This window comes from Argopecten irradians, chromosome 4 (genome assembly GCF_041381155.1).
Source record: "Argopecten irradians isolate NY chromosome 4, Ai_NY, whole genome shotgun sequence".
Taxonomy (NCBI): Eukaryota; Metazoa; Mollusca; class Bivalvia; order Pectinida; family Pectinidae; genus Argopecten; species Argopecten irradians.
Window position 1 is genome coordinate 38,484,944 of NC_091137.1, and position 18,598 is coordinate 38,503,541.

At 33.6% G+C, this 18,598-nt stretch overlaps 1 protein-coding gene across 1 annotated transcript in view; it reads right to left on the bottom strand.

Moving 5' to 3' along the window:
- The window catches only part of LOC138321581 (uncharacterized), a 100,048-nt gene extending 81,894 nt beyond the window's left edge, over positions 1–18,154 (bottom strand). Inside the window, exons 1-2 of the mRNA XM_069265352.1 lie at positions 17,227–18,154; positions 16,059–16,246 (exon numbers count right to left, since the gene is read on the bottom strand). Coding sequence (XP_069121453.1) covers positions 16,059–16,166 — 108 coding nt within the window. The 5' untranslated portion in view covers positions 16,167–16,246; positions 17,227–18,154. The remainder of the gene's footprint in view (positions 1–16,058; positions 16,247–17,226) is intronic.
- Positions 18,155–18,598: the final 444 nt, after the last annotated feature.

The following is an 18,598-nucleotide window of genomic DNA, read 5'->3' on the forward strand; positions in this document are numbered from 1 at the left end:
AACAGCCCGAATTTTGTCTCGTTTTACATTCCCATTTTAAAAATTGAAAGCCGTTCACATATGAGAGTAATAAATAGGACGGAGATAACAAAGACACGGTAAGTTTTTGGTTTTATTGGTTTAACGTCATATCAACAGCCAAGGTCATGTAAGGACGTGCAAGGTTTGTTGGTGGAGGAAAGCCGGAGTGCCCGGAGAAAAACCACCGGCCTGCGGGGCTTGTGGTAATATGTCAAGACATCTTAATCACTCGGCCACCGCGGCCCCATACACATGGTAAGAATGGTGTGAGTGACAAGTAACAAAACACAGTTATTCATTGTTCTAAAACGAAAATCATGTAATAGCTATGTTGATATTAAGATAATAATTTTCTATTAGAAATTTATATATCTAATTAGGCTATCGAGTTTTCTGCTCATGTGCAGTTTAATAAATACCTATGGAAAACGCTATCTTCATATTTCTCATGACCCATGATTTATCTCACAATTAAAGGATTGTTAGATTGCATTTATAGGAGATATAAGAATATCTATTTTCCCCATACAAAATGAATATTTATTGTTCTTATGCAAAATTGAAAAGATAACAAAATTGCAATGTTTTTCAATAGCTTTTCAGCTTACTTTCAATTATCTAGACATTTAAAAGATGTTTTTATAAGTTTCATAACCAAACTGGTTGATTATTCAACTACAATGTCAATTTTCCTGTGCATTGATTGGTTCATAATGCAGATCACGATTATCATTTGTGTAATGGGAGTCGCAGTGGCAAAATGTAAATATATGGATACACATGTAGCTGGCTTTTGTCCAATGTTTGCTATAAAAAAATCTGCCATGCCGATGATAGGTATATAACAGAGATATTTCTTTAATTATTATTGCTATTTAGATTTAACATATGAACACACTCACAACAAAAATGTTTACTTAAGCCATAGATTTTGGACTTAAATTCATATACATGTATCTGCCCACTAAAATACAATGTTATTTGGCTATACACTAACATATACTAAACATACAATGTATTACAGCGCTAGCGGTAAACATGTTCAGCAATAAACATACAATTAAAATTGTTATTAATATAAAAAAAGTTAAGATGAAGGCCATCGATAAATGATGTCGATGGAAAATTTATCTCGAATGTATAAAGAGTCATGGCTATAAATATGATAAAGCTTAATGATATCGTAGTATTTTGTCGTGTTAATGCGGGTTAAATAAGTATATTAGGATTATTGAATAATAACTGAAGTGTTAAGGTAAATATAATGACGTGACAATGAAAACTTTAATAGATCTTAAAAGGAATCCCATGGTGTTTGTCTTGTCTATTTGGTAGCTATACATCATAACTAGCCTGCGTGTTTCCTTTATGTTTTCGTTTTGCGTCTTACACCTTATGCATTCAAAGTGGTTTTTTGTCCGTGTGGCCACCATCTTATACAGTTCCTTGCATCTCAAACAATAGCAATTGTGTTTAATCAGTACCAAAGATAATTTAATGTTTGTGTCACAAGCAGTATCACTTTGATAATGGAACAAAGACAAAATTAGTTATGTGCTATTTTTTTCTTTTATTTCTAACATTTAGGAATGCAAATTGATAAAACAGTTCCGTGTATGGTATCGTAAAAAACCCACTGGTAGGGTAATTTGTGTGATACGAAAAAAATTTTTTCGTAAGAAACATTATCATATTCCATATGTCGTATGTTGTTGGTAATGTATTTAAGACTACTTATATTATATTTATATTAATTGACATGTCAACCGTTTATTTGACAAAACCCTGCGGAATTGTTATAACTACATTAACTCAAAATCAACAATCTATTTATATAAAATCATAAGGCTGTCAACAAAAAATCAATACTTTAAATCATAATATGACACACAAAATACATGCAGATCGTTTAAATATATTATATGACACCAATATACCGTATTGCCGGTTATTTTTTGCGGGGATGGTGTTTTCGTGATCTCGTGGGACATTGCTGTGATCGCGAATATCCCATCCGCGAGGTATTAAGTAATAATTGAATTATATATACCCTTTTAGCAATATCGCGAACATTTTTCAATCGTTACTTTTTTTTATTTTCGCATTAACAGCTAAAATCGTGAAAGGTTAGACTCGCATAAATAACCGGCATTACGGTATTAGTAAATAAAATCGTCTGTTTAATTCTTATTTTATGTTGAACAAAGTTCAAGTAAGTTAATTAAAGTTCACGTCTTCATGTTTAACGGCTTTTTATGGCGATTTTATTTCACGGCGCATACTCATATGGTTCTACTGTACTTGTGTTTGAAACATTTTCCCGGTGATTCCCTGTTTGCAATAACTAACTGTATAATAAAGGAAAATTAATAGCACGCAAAAATAACTTGATTATCAGTATTAGATGTGTTAGTTATAAGTTGAATAATTATGCACCCACTGCCAATATTTCGTGATGACTGGATATACACATGGGTCATATCTCGTAAGTTTTATATTACAAAGCGCATTGACTGAACAATAGACTTTACAAGAACAAAGTTAATAAATTTACAATTAGAACAAAGGACACAAAGAATTACTTTGGCATTAAACCGAGAAAGAGAAAAAAAACATGGTCTAGTTACTATTTCAAAACATTATTTTTTTAAATTATGTAAAACAGGTAATTTCGACCACAGTATTGCATACATGGTTTTAATGATATATTTACGTAGTTGAGTTGATTGACAATCTTTGTATACATAGAATCTTCTGTTGTCGTTGGTAGGTGTACACATGCATGTGTTTTAGAATTGATATGTGAATAGCTTTATAAATGACAGTGCTTCTGTGACATTGACTGCTTATTTAAACTTACCTCATTCTTGTGATTACGACTCCAATCTACTCCCAAACATTATTTTATTCCCATTACATTGGTTATAACTTTGTAAAAGTATTATATTAGAAACGATTTGAAAGAGCATATATGCTTTACATAAATAGATATTGTTGTACTAACAGGTGCGTCCTTCGTTATCGTTTAACTTGTATCTCCTGGTGCGTTATAAAATATAAAGTCGATATTTAAATGGATCACTACTATTAAAAACCCACTTATCGGTAAGTCCACTGCTCAATGAAGACACTGTTCCGAAGATTGATTTTTAAGTTTTTTGTTTAGTCTTTTTGATAGCAAACATATTTTTTATATCGGTTATAGAATCGTATTATATATTTTATACAATATTTTAAGTTTTAAAGGACTTTATAATTTAAATTTCTGAAATTACCATGGATAATGAATGAATAACAAAAAAAATAAGTACATTGTATACCATGGCTGATGTATGTGGAAAATAAACACCTGGTTGCCAACAATATTTGTGTGTTATGTTTTTTTTAAGAATTGTCATATGGTAACTATTCTTTAAAAAAAAATAGAACCCTTGCATCAAACTATATTTTTTCTGCAGTATATGAAATCAAAATCATTATGAGTTGAAATGTAGTACCTTAGAGAAAAAGATATGGCAATTATAATGTATTTACCTTTAGACAAAAAATATCTACCCTTGGAAGAGAATCACGATTGTCTAATCCGAGGCTTGTCAAAGGTAAAAACTGTCGTGAATCTTCTCCGAGGGTAGAGATTTCACTGTCTTACTCTCTACGTAGGGAATTATATTTTTCCTGCCACTGAAATTTCCAAACAAATTAAAAACTATTTACTCTATTTCAAAAATGTGAAGACATATATTTATCTATTAAACTGTTTTAAATTTCAGAATAATTTGATATTCAAAAACTCAACTCGTTGCACGGTGACAAACAAGGATCTAAATCATTTTGAAATATTTACTGTTGAAGAAATTTAACATATATTGTAGCAATTGATTTAAGTACAATCTTTTCACCGGGTAAACATCAACGAAATATGAGAAGGCAGGTTGATTTCCAACTGCGATGATCATTAGGTCAGAGTTAACACGCGCGTGAAGCACGAGCTTAGCGTTAAAGGTGATATAGAATGTCCAATTGGACAGCGCAGGTTACTGTTTATTTGGATACATCTGCTTTATCACACGAATATGTTCTACGTATTGCAGATTGTCTTACCCTGGGTACTACAGAAATATCTTTCTCTCATCGGAAATGCAGATACTGTACTTTTGTATATCTGTCCAATGGGGTAGAAATATTTTTTTTCTTTCAAGCTTCACAGGATTCTTCTTTTTGTTGTTGTTGTTGCTATTGGAAAGACCAACTCTGTCATACATTGGCCGTGTATACGCGGCATACATTGTCAATAATGTCACCATCGATTTTGATATTACTTTTGATGATAATGCGATTAAAACACTTAAAAAAACTACTGTTTTCATCATTTTTCTTTATAAATCTATCCTCAAGTAAGAACTGGTCAGCATTCGGCAAAAAAAGTGTTGATCATCCAAAATCTTCTTCGTGTATTGATGTGATTTATCATCTTTTATGCCGTTCAAATGCTGATACAATCCTTATAAAGTACTCATCTTAAATTTGTATTTTGCATAAGCTATTCATCATGCCAGGGCGCTGACCATGATGTAGTGTCATTTATTCCCACTGTGATGTTGCAAGGATTATGCTTAGATACATTTTAAAAGAGATAATGATACAGATTTATAATTTAGCCATGTTGAGATGTATTCATGTTTAAAACACTGTATCTAGTTCGACATTGCGTCTCTACCTCCTTTATAAACGAAAACAAGATACAAAGTACAACTGAAGACGATCAGTTCTTTTTAAAATCATCTGTAAATGTGTCTCAGTCTGTCTTTTCTCGCACTGACACTTTATTTAGACACAGATTTATTTTCCGCTACTGCTAATTGGTGATATTGAACAACGATTGCGATGGGAATGTCAGCCATAATGTTTGCTTACCATGTTTGAGTCAATATCGAATGAATGATGAGTTATTTTGGGTTTATGAGGTCATAGACATAAAACGGAATTACAAAAAATGAAACAGCCCGAATTTTGTCTCGTTTTACATTCTCCATTTTAAAAATTGGAAAGCCGTTCGCATATGAGAGTAATAAATAGGACGGAGATAAAAAAAGACATGGTAAATTTTTGGTTTTATTGTTTTAACGTCCTATTAACAGCCAAAGTCATGTAAGGACGTACCAAGTTTGTTGGTGGAGGAAAGCCGGAGTACCCGGAGAAAAACCACCGGCCTGCGGTCAATACCTGGCAACTGCCCCCACATGGAATTCGCAACCCAGAGATGGAGGGCTTGTGGTAATATGTCAAGACATCTTAATCACTCGGCCACCACGGCCCCATACACACGGTAAGAGTGGTGTGAGTGACAAGTAATAAAACACAGTTATTTGTTGTTCTAAAAAACGAAAATCATTAAATTGCTATGTTGATATTAAGATAATAATTTTCTGTTAAAAATTATATGTCTAATTAGGCTATCGAGTTTTCTGCTCATGTGCAGTGTAATAAATACCTATCGAAAACGCTATCTTCACATTTCTGATGGCCCGTGATTTATTTAACAATTAAAGGATTGTTAGATTGCATTTAAAGGAGATATAAATGCAATCTGGATGGCAGATAAATAGAATAGCGCTATGAATATTTATTTTCCCTATAAAAAATGAAAAGATAACAAAATTACAGTGTTTTTCAATAGCTTTTCAGTTTACCTTCAATGTATATAAGACATTTAAAGGATTTTTTTATAAGTGTCATAAACCAAACTGTGTTGATTAAACTACGATGTCATCTTTTCGCTACGCAGGACTAAACATATGCATGGTGTGTCAGGTAAAACAAGGACTCATATCTATTTGTGTTGTTTTTTGTGTTTTGTTAGCAGATTACTACACCAGTGAGTCTAGGGCTGCATGGAATTGGATTAATAATGCAGATACGATATGTTATCATTAGGAGTGTGTGTGGGGAGTCGGACGTGGCAAAATGTAAAAGATTAAGAGAATACACATGTAGCTGCGCTGAGAGAGGTCCAAATGTTTGTGTATAGAAAAAAAACTGCACATAGCATCGATGATTAGTATATACAGAGGATATCTCTTTAATTTGTAATTGATATTTAGATTTCACTTGTGAACATAACTCACAACAAAAGTGTTTATTAAAAGACCTAGTAGTTTTGGATCCTTGAAATTTTCTTTTATCTGTTCACTAAAATACAATGTTAATCGGCTATACACTACCATATACTAACATACAATGTATTACAGCGCTAGCGGTAACATGTTCAGCAATAAAATCAAATTAAAATTGTTATTAAAAATTAAAAAAGTTAAGATGAAGGTTATCGATAAATGATGTCGATGGAAAATTTATTTCGAATGTATAAAGAGTTATGGCTAAAATATGATAAAGCTTAATGATATCGTAGTATTTTGTCGCGTTGGTGCGGGTTAAATAAGTATAGAGGATTATTGATAATAACTGAAGTGTTAAGGTAAATATAATGGCGTGACAATGAAAAACTTTAATAGATCTTAAAAGGAATCCCATGGTGTTTGTCTTGTCTATTTGGTAGCTATACATCATAACTAGCCTGCGTGTTTCTTTTATGTTTTCGTTTTGCGTCTTACACCTAATGCATTTAAAGTTGTTTTGTGTTCGTGTGTCCACTATGTAATACGGTTCCTTACATCTCAAACAATAGCATTGTGTTTAATCAGTACCAAAGATAAATCTAATGTTTTGTGTCACAAGCATTATCAGTTTGATAATGGAACAAAGACAAAATTTGTAATGTGTTATTTTTTTCTTTTATTTGTAACATTTAGAAATGCAAATTGATAAAACAGCTCCGTGTACGGTATCGCAAAAAACCCACAGGTAGGGTAATTTGTGTGTTTGTGTGATAGGGAAAAAATATTCATTAGAAACATTATCATATCCCGTTCGTCGTCTGTTGTTGATAATGTACCTATAAATGTATAATAATTGACAAAACCCTGCGGAATTGTTATAACTACATTAACTCGAAATCAACAATCTTTTTATAACGTAAGGCTGCCAACAAATTATCAATACTTAGACTAATCTAATGAGACCTCTTTTAAAATCATAATATGACACACAAAATGCATTCAGATCGTTTAAATTTTATGATATGACACCAATATACCGTATTGCCGGTTATTTTCGCGGGGATGATGTTTTCCCGATTTCGCGGGACATTGCTGTGATCGCGAAAATTCCATTCGCGAGGTATTAAATATTGGTTGATTTATATATACCCTTTTAGCAATATCGCGAAAATTTTCAATCGTTACTTTTTTATTTTCGCATTTAAAGCTAAAAACGTGAAATGTAAGACTCGCGTATATAACCGGCAATACGATATTAGTAAATAAAATCATCTGTTTAATTCTTATTTTATGTTGAACAAAGTTCAAGTGAGTTCATTAAAGTTCACGTCTTTTTTAAGGCATATCGCGAAAATTCACAATTGTCATTTTTTTATTTTCTCATTTTTAGCTATAAATTGCGAAATGTTTGACTGGAGTATATAACGGCTATATGGTATTAGCAAGTTTAATTTCTATGTTAATGTTGAACAAAGTTCAAGTGAGTAAATTAAAGTTCACCTCTCCATGTTTAATGACTTTTTATGGCGGTTTTATTTAACGACGTATACACATATGGTTCTACTGTACTTGTGTTTGAAACATTGTCGCGATGATTCTCTGTTTGCTATTTTGAACTGTATGGGAAATAAAGGAAAATTAATCGCACGCAAAAAAACTCAATTCACAGGGGCGTAGCTAGGTTTTGAAAGACCTGCATGCTAAGGGGTGCAGGTGGCGACAGCCCCCTTCTCAGGGTCCAGGGGCGAAGCCCCGGTAGGGGGTATGGGGGGCGAAGCCCCCGAGAAGCTGACGGGAAATTGTTACAATGTAGTAGCTATTTTACCTCTATGGTAACTATCAAAGTATCTACGAATGGTTAAATGGAGGTCACAATATTTATAGGCGATAACCATGCAAAAATAATTCACAAAATTAGAACAATGGTGATTTTATTTTGTTTACACTATATAATCGTACAATACTAGACTCCCCTGACCTGGCCCCGATTTCTCGAAACAAAAGTGTATACAATGTACTTAAGTCAAAACTTTTTTTTTCTTATGTAAACTCAAAATGAAAATTTGTGATTTAATTCAGTTTTTGACTTAAAGTTTGTTTCGGGAAATCGGGCCAGCGCTCGAACAAAAACACGGGATTTTTGGCTGTAAATATTAAAATAGTAAGCAATGGCTGAATTTTGTATGAGGACAAACTAATGGCGAATATTTTCAACAAAAATTCCTGGCTGTAAAAATTAAAATGGTAAGCATTGGCTGAATTTTGTACTGAGGACAAACTAATGGCGAATATTTTCAACAAAATTAAAATTAATTTCACGTGTTGATTTGTTTACGACAGCTAAGCAAAGAACACTGTCAAAATGGGGAATTTGCGAAAGAACGTGGCCAAGAACACCCAATCTAAAGAAATTAAACATTGTATGTATGACACGTTTTCTACATATTCTGGCATATTTAGATGTCTCTTTCTAAAAAAAATATCTAAATCCAAATAATCTGTTCATATTCGACAAAAAAACAAAGTCAACTATTTTGTGAGTAATACACCGGAAATCATGGATTAACACGCGTTTTATAACGGGGTGGGAAATGAACAGAAATTGAAAAATTCACTTTTTTTTTCGTTTCAAAGGCCAAAAACATATTGCAAGTGCAATTTTAGATGTTTTGCTATCATTTTAACATAATTATTATGTTTTTAGAATATTTCTAACATTTCATGCTATATTGTTTATTTTGGTATTTGCCTATTCAAAATCCACATTTGCTTTAGGGATTTTGGTTAACGAAGTATACTAGTATATACTAAATGATACCCACAAAGCAATATAAAACAAAACTATGTAACCTTAAAAATCTGGTACAAAACAATCAAATTTCCGGAAGGCCAATCATCATTAATTCAATCAAAATTACCACAAATTAATTATTAAACATATTACTTGACAAATTCAACATCTATCTAGACATCACCAATTATATTTACAAAAAAAATACTTCATACTACAAAATTAATTACATAAAACCACCTCTTCTGTACTCAATCATACAATAATTCACCTACCTCACACGTTCCTCTCTTCATATGTGTCATGCTCATCGTCACATTCCAATATCAACTCGCAAACTAAAAGCTCCTCAAGTATGTATAACAACGCCACGCTCACCCTCCCACACATCACACACCAACGCTCTCTCGATCCGTCGCGCACGCACTTCTCGTCGCTCGTCCTGTAAATACCTAAAGCTGCCTACGCGAGTGTCTCCTCTCTGTCGAGACTGGCAACATCTCTATATCAATCACCAGGTTCTGTCGTATCAATGTGTCACGTTATTATCACTATCCATGTGATGTGAGAACTGATGTCATCCTTCAGGAATCTACGTGTCACAATATTTACTTCGTAGCTACTACTCTGAACTAGTAGACTTCAAAAGGACAAAGGCCATCAATAATAATTTCGGCATTGATCCGGACAAGAGACAAAACGTGGTCTAGTTACTATTTCAAAACATTATTTAAAAAACATATGTAAGAACAGGGGATTGTTGTATAGATGGTTTTAATGATATATTTACTTAGTTATGAGTAATTGCAACCTTTGTATACATAGAATCGTCTGTTGTCGTTGATAGGTGTACACATGCATGTGTTTTAGAATTCATATGTGAATAGCTTTACAACTGACAGCGCTTCTGTGACGTTGACTGCTTATTTAAACTTATCTCACTATTATGATTAAGAACCCAACATATCTCCTCCCAAACATTATTTTATTTCCATAACATTGGTTACAACTTTGGAAAAGTAATATATTAGAAACGATTTGAAAGAGCATATATGCTTTACATTAATAGATATCGTTGTATTAACAGGTGCGTCCTTCATTATCGTTTAACTTGTATCGAGCTCTCCTGGTGCGTTATAAATGTTTAGTCGATATTTAAAATGGATTAATACTATCGGAAACCCACCTATCGGTAAGTCCACTGCTCAACGAAGTCACTGGTCCGAAGATTGATTTTCAAGTTTTTTGTTTAATGTTTTGATAGCAAACATGTTTTGTTTATGTGGAAAATGAACATCTTGTTGCCAACAGTATTTTTGTGTTAAAACTTTTTTTAAGAATTGTCACATGGTAACTTTTCATGAAAACTAAATTGTCGAACCCTTGCATCAAACTACCTTCATGTGCAATGTATGAAATCAAAATAATTTAGAGTTGAAATATAGTACCATAGAGAAAAAAATATGTCAATAAAAATGTTTTTACTTTCCGACAGAGAAATAACTACCCTTGGAGGAGATTCACGATTGTCTAATCCCAGGCTTGCCGAGGGTAAGACTGTTGTGAATCTTCTCCGAGGGTAGTGATTAATAGTTAAAATATAGTACCACAGAGAAAAGGATGTAAAAATTAAATTTTTTTTTTTACTTTTTGGTATTGATATCTTAACTAATTGATAAGTTGGTTGAGTCAATATAACAAGAGATAACTTCCCAGTATGTGTTGCTGTTTTTCCATAGCATTGTGAAAGTTTGTTATTTCAGTACGAATTTAAATATTTAACGTATTGATGAGATACAAAATATAACAAGCCTTCCTGTAAGTTACACTGTTAATGTTACATAGCATTAATTAACATTGGATTAAACCTTATGTTGAACATTCGATCGATAAATAACGCAGGTTATTATAGACTTAACTCTTAATTATTCTAACATCTTTAATCAACTTTAGATGAAACACTCTAAAGTCATCGTAAGTTAACCCTGACACAGTCAAATTAACAAATCAAACTAGCATCAACTACACTACATCTGCATTCCTGAATACATGTAGATTCATACATATACATATGTATGAAGTCTACAAATTCAAAGGCCAAATAGCACCACTCTATGGATCTTATGTAAACATGTAGTTAATTTGACGAGTGCGTATACAAAAATGTACCGTGTATACGCTTGACTGTGCTTTTAAAACAATTTCAAATTCGGTTTAAAGACAAAGTTCCAGTCCCATTAAATTGAATACAGAATACAGAATACAGAATACAGACAAAAAATACAACATTCTTTAAAAACACGTAACATTAAATCTGATATTTCATGAGCTGTGTTTGAAATATGAAAAGACAATATCATAACAAAATGCATGCTCCCAAACCACGCACGCACTTTGCACACACAACAAACGGCCTTCATGGGAGGCCATCACCCTAACAGTGACTCAAGCTGTTAATTAACCTAATCAACATTCCAGTCAGCATTTCCTTCCGAGTTAGGAACGCAAAGATAGTATCCTGAACATGTTCTTACGATTATAACTTTTCGTAAATAGCATACACAGAACAGCGTACTACCAAAATAAATGCGCGTATATGTATGTGACAACCTGTTATAAAAAAAGAAATAAAAAAAATGAAACACACAAACAATGTAGCCATAGGCCTCCTTCTTCAGACATTGTACTTTCAATTGAACAATAAATCAGTGTGAATATTATTTGTGTTGCATCACATTTTGTTTTCAACAACTAGAGAAATAGCACATCATTACACTTTAATATTTGCATTTTTAATCTATAAATTGAACAAAGCTTAAATGCAGATGGTGTATGCAACGTTTTGAAAATTAAGAATTTGTAAAAATTTACATTACTTACACTTAAATAGTAACCGTTAATTGCATCCTGAACACATATATAATAACCTCAAATAAGATGTAAAAAATATAGCAATAAATCAATGCAGCATTTTAGATATCCAATATCACCGCCCTATCTATCGTAGTAACCTAAATTGCTTGAATTAATATCAAAATACCTTATGTTATTTTAAGGATTTTGCTCTGAACCTATGCATCTTGCCATTAAAATGTTGTTTTCAAGAACATTGGAAATCATGTTTAATTACTCACTCTTATTTTCACCCAATTAGGTAGAGATTCCCATTTCACAACATTCCACAAAGACGTCATACAGTCTTTGAAAAATGACGTCATACATTACCGTTTACAAATTTCTTAGGATATGTGATAGCCACGGCATATACATCATACTAGTAATGAAATGAGAATCAGATCTGTTTTGCAATGTAAAATTGCCATCATGATGCATTGTAAATATTATAAATACATAAACTGAATTAGCTTAGAGTTGTTTCGAAGTATGGATATATAACATTACCTTGAATATTTCTTGAAGTTAGAAACGATCGCAGTCATTCTACAAATCCCATCAGAAACCATTTTACAGTCATTGTCTCTTGACGACATAAATGCATGTTTAACAGCCGTTAACACAAAATAAATCAACAAATAAATAAGCAATTAAAAATATTTAGCCCTCCTTCTAATGGCATTGCTCAGCAAAAAACTAACAAAGTATGGAACACTTCTCACTGCGAGATAATTATACTGTAGAAGAATATAGAAATTACACATGATTCCTATCGAGTGCTACATGTACGACCAGGAATCGAACTCTGGTCTCCGATGTGCAAAATACGTACGACTCTACCCACTGAGACAAGAAGCATGTTCCATCAACTGAGGAACAGTGACCATATTTAGCACTATGTACAAACGACCCGCTTCTTTTACAATACCAATTAAATTACGACAGCCCGTTATTACAGACACTTGTTTTCGTTCCCGATATTTTTTCTATACATATATATTTGTGTTTGTCGTTTAAGTATTATAATCACTTCGCTATAACAATACATTTTACCACTTATACACATTATTTCATCCCTCTCATACAGCGTGATAATGTCCATTGCATTATTTGAATTCAATGAACACGTATTACGCCTGAATACCATAAACACATATTTTGTTGTGATTTTATCTTTTATCAAAAATTAGACAAATGGAGCACACAACACACAGCATTTGTCACGCATTTGTATACCAGCATCACACAATACTGATATTAAGATTAATGAGGAGGAAAAAAGTCTATTTTCAGTAGACCATGTCGACATAAATATGGGGAGTTGTTCAAAAGGACACTTTTAGTCCTAGACGGATTTTAACTTAATTTATAATCTACATCTCTGGAGAAAGTAGGACTACTAGACAGTGACATCAGTAATTGGTCCAGTGTGGTTGGGTGGAGCCTATTGGTGAATGGTACAGCCTACTAATGGAATAGTAAATCCAATTGTGGAATAGTAGAGCCTATTGGTGGAATAGTAGAGCTTTCCAGTGGAATAGTAGAGTATATTGGTAGAACGGTAGAGCTCATTGGTGGAATAGTAGGGACTACCAGTGGAATAGTAGAGCATACAGGTGGAATAGTATACAGTTATTGAATGGGTATGAGGGAAATAGCACTTTTATTGTCCCCCGAGACATAAACTATTTCCCGAGGGCAAAGCCGGGGGAAATAGTTGTGTCAAGGGGGACAATAATGCTATAACGTTCCACATTCCATATCATCGATAGTGCCCAGTGATTTTTCTCGTACGAAGTCCTTTAAAATATTAACTGACTGTTTTAACAACTTGCTGTGTATTTCCACATGTCCCTATTGGTCAACAATTTTTCGAGAGAAATTCCTCGTCTAGGTTGATGAATCTGGAGACCATGTAAACAAGTTGTAGTCTGCAGCGTCAAATCTAGATCACCTAAGCGTTTGTGTTTTTTCGTTTGAAGTGTGAGATACAGTCAGAGAGGTTCCGAATGAAGTACTCCCAATGCGATATCCAATCGAATTCATGATTTAGCAAAAGTCCGCGCGAAAATTTGAATGCAGGTAAATAGCTTCATTTTTTCAGGTAAATAGTTCGATATGTGACTATTTACCCGGGGAAAACGACTACATTACAATTGGATTTGAATAGCATTTCTATTCTCTACTCTTTCTATAGTGAAAAGGAAGCAAAGGTATAATAATAGAGTATATTGGTGGAAAAGTAGAGCCTACTAGTGTAATAGTAGAGCCTATTGTGGAATAGTAGAGCTACTTCTGAATAGTAGAGCCTATTTGTGGAGTAGTAGAGCCTACTAGTGGAATAGTAGAGCCTATTTGTGGAATAGCAGAGCCTAATAGTGGAATAGTAGAGCCTACTAGTGGAATAGTAGAGCGTACTAGTGGAATAGTAGAGCCTATTGCTGGAATAGTAGAGCCTACTAGTGGAATAGTAGAGCCTATTTGTGGAATAGCAGAGCGTACTAGTGGAATAGAAAAAGCCTATTGGTGGAATTGTAGAGCCTATTGGTGGAATAGTAGAGCCTACTAGGTGAATAGTAGAACCTATTTGTGAAATAGTAGAAACCTATTTGTGGAATAGCAGAGCCATACTAGTGGAATAGAAAAGGTTATTGGTGGAATAGTAGAGCCTATTTGTGGATTAGTAGAGCCTACTAATTGAATAGTAGAGCCTACTATTGTAATGGTATAGCCGACTAATGAAATAGTAGAGCCTATTGGTGGAATAGTAGAGCATACTAATTGAATAGTAGAGCCTACTATTGTAATAGTAGAGCCTATTGGTGGATTAGTAAAGCCGACTAGTGAAATAGTAGAGCTTACTATTGGAATAGTAGAGCATACTAATTGAATAGTAGAGCCTACTATTGTAATAGTAGAGCCTAGTGGTGGAATAGTAGGGCATACTAATTGGATAGTAGAGCCTACTATTGTAATAGTAGAGCCTATTGGTGAATTAGTAAAGCCGACTAGTGAAATAGTAGAGCATACTAATTGGATAGTAGAGCCTACTATTGTTATAGTATCGCCTATTGGTGGAATAGTAGAGCCGACTAGTGGAATAGTAGAGCATACTAATTGATAGTAGAGCCTACTATTGTTATAGTATAGCCTATTGGTGAAATTAGTAGAGCCTACTATTGTAATAGTAGAGCCGACTAGTGAAAATAAGTAGAGCCTACTAGTGGAATAGTAGAGCATACTAATTGGATAGTAGAGCCTACTATTGTAATAGCATAGCCTATTGGTGGAATAGTAGAGCCGACTAGTGAAATAGTAGAGCCTACTAGTGGAATTGTAGAGCATACTAATTGAATAGTAGATCCTACTATTGTAATAGTAGAGCCTAGTGGTGGAATAGTAGAGCCGACTAATTGAATAGCAGAGCCTACTAGTGGAATAGAAGAGCCTATTGGTGGAATAGTAGAGCCTTCTGGCGCAATAGTAGAGCCTGTTCTTGTGGAATAGTAGCGCCGTAGTGGTGGATAATAGTATGGATCTGCTTAGTTGTAAAAGTGGGAGCCTACACATGACGTACTTCATTAACAGTGATGTTATGACATATGCGTGGGAACGTGACGTACGGTTCTGAGGCATCACTCTTTAGGCCTACTATAGAATTCAGCTTGATGTTAATTAATGTAAACACTGATTGTTTCGAGAAGGTACGTATCCGTCACATATACCAACAAGACCGAATATACTCCTGGACGACTATACAAGGCGGGGTTTGAGCAGCAGCGTAGATGGTAGTGTCCCTTAAAAGGACTAAGGGGAAATATAACTCATCATAACCTAACATAAACTGAGAATTTCTTGCGCAGAGTGATTCATTCTATAGTTATTTGAAGAGAGTCCAGTCTACTCTAACGGTAATTGCATTCAGTATGGATATATTTAGTATACTGGTCGGTCTAAATAGTTATTCACATTAAATTCTGTATGGTTAAAATTTTCTGTACAAACGTAGATAGCATAACATTTGTTTCAACAATATAAGATAAATAATGCCATTATTATCTGTTAATAAATTTATGAAAATTAAGTAACAACCAGACAAACAAAAAATGGTTACGAGGAAGAACAATGTATATAAAAACAAGCAAAAAGTTCTAGATAGTTTTTTGAGAGATACTTCTAGATTGTAAATAGTTTGCTACTGCAACATATTAAATTTCAAGAGGATGAATCCTTACATTGACATCGAAGAACGAAGGATGCCATCGGTTTGTGCAAAAGTAAATAGGACTGTGTATTTCTCTGACACCAGTAACGGTCATCAGGGCGTTATTGTACACCACCATTTTCGCTTCTAAGATGAATTGGTTCTGGCCTCTGCATAACAGAGCAACTCCAGGAGCGCAAGCTCAGCCCTCCAGAATAACTGCAAGTCAAGAATAATTATAGATTCACAAGTATTTCGTACAATAGCCTGATCTAGCCCATCCAGCTTATTTGGTAGAAAGTATACATTATCAAATGTATACGAATCATGATTTCAGTGGTGCATTAATAGATATTAAATAACATTACCCAACGTATAAAGACATAAGCAATATTAAAAAACTAATATTTTTTTCTCAAAATAAACAACAAATCCTTAATTTTGAGCTACAAAATGCACCATTTTCAGCCTATTTCGCCACATTTAACCCTTTATAGAAATCTATAATAAAAGGAAAAAGTTTTAATACAAGAACATTTTGACTTCTCAAAGGTGTATATCCTTAACTACATATTAATAAGACACGGTTAAGTCATTTTCATCAAAACTTTTTATTACCTTCATGACCCTGACTGTAGATAAGATGTAAATTAAAGCAAACCAAACCGATTTAAATAGTCAGTTCAAACGAACTCCGCTGCGATTTTTCAAGGGTTATGTGATGTTCCGACATACCACAATCTCTACCATTTGACATTGACCAAAGCTATGAAGTAGGAGGGCATATAAATAGTTTTTGTTTTATTTGGTATCATTTTCAAAATATATGTTCAAAAATAAAGACACAATGATGTATGGACATTAACATCCTCGATATTCCAGGGGTTCCGATCACTTACGATCTCTACACCCCTGGACTATCTCATAGTAAAACTGGAGGCAAACAGAATAGAACAGGTAAGTTAGTCATTTGATGTACATCAAAAGAGTCGTATAAACGGTACACTGTGGTTGACTGTGTGGCTTTGATGTTAGGCGTCTGTCTCTGTAGTCTTTCAAAGGAAATCTTTGCTCGTAGCCTGTGATTGGTCAAAATGTTTCCGCTGAGCTGCCTTCAATTTCAATATGAAGTAGTCCAGGGGTGTAGAGATCGAAAGTGATCGGAACCCCTGGAGTAATGAGGATGGGAAATTACTTACAAATAACATTATGTTTTGTTGTGCCCTTACAGTGTTTGCCATCCTGAAAAACAAAATCAGAAGAAAAAACGAATAATTATCATTACTCTCATTAAAAATTACAACCGAAATATATGAAATATATATATCATTATACACATGTCTATTCACTCAACGCAGTCAGGAAGGAGATCAATGTCAAATAATTAAACACGTGTACGATTTCATCAAATAAGTAAAGGATACATAAAGTTGTTGGATATGATCTTTTATTTCACACTTGTGGTATGTTTTAAAGTTATATGGGCTCTAACGCTATGGCTCTAGGCGTTCGTCCAGTAATTATCAATGTTAATAAGATTAGACTTGTAATTCCGCTACATTACGATTCGCTCCAACAAAAGATCTAACACTTCCCGTTTAGGGTCTTATCAGTATGACCACTATGTTGAGCCTATCAGCGTGTCGCCTATAAAATCATCGGCTACGCCTCAGTTTTGGGCATGCGTTGAACCCTTGCCCCTGTGAGGAAGACTCTGGTTTCTGTCCCCATGTCCGAGACCAAGGATAGGCTATATAAGTGGTAGTTACTGCTCCTTCTTATTGCTTAGCATTAAAGGAGTGGGACGACTGGTTCGCCCGTTTGTAAGAATAATGTGACTAGGTGAAGTGTGCTTGTTCTGTGTCTCAAATAAAATTGTTTTTACATATGTGACAACACAAAATTACTGCTCTTTTCATGCCTTACGTATGTGTAGATGGAAACACACCTGCATAAATAAATTAAACGTGATACGTCAGAATTGATATACACTTGTGACATATCAGGCAAAATTAAGATGTAAAGGGTCATTTTTGATGCGTACTATTTTTTTTATCTCTTCAACAGCGTATTTTGAAAATCCTTATCGATAGCGTTTATCTGCAAAAGTAAAATTCTAGTTTTAAACTCATATATTGAAATGTTGGTTTCATGTCAATATTATTTTCAACTGAGGTTGGTTTTTTATGATTTCACATAGACCGAAACAGAAATATTGATTATTGAATTTTTAAGATTAAAATTAGCTGCCTATGATACCTTTAAAGGTCAACGTGTTTGTTAAACGATACGAATCATAAATATCAAGAAAACATTCAAAAGTTGTGTAAACCTTTAGTTTAATGTTTCGTACTTGATTCAGCCATATTGATAGATCACGATTTTCTAAAGAGATTCTAGCACAAATAAATTAACAGTTTTAATTATTACTTAAACCTTTTAAATAGTATGATTCGTCATATTTATTTAAACTGAATATGTCATCACCAGAAATAGATTCTGTCGTGAAGCCCGAAAGATATTTCGTATATCAAGGGTTACAAACAAATTTAACCTTAATTTATTGCGCTG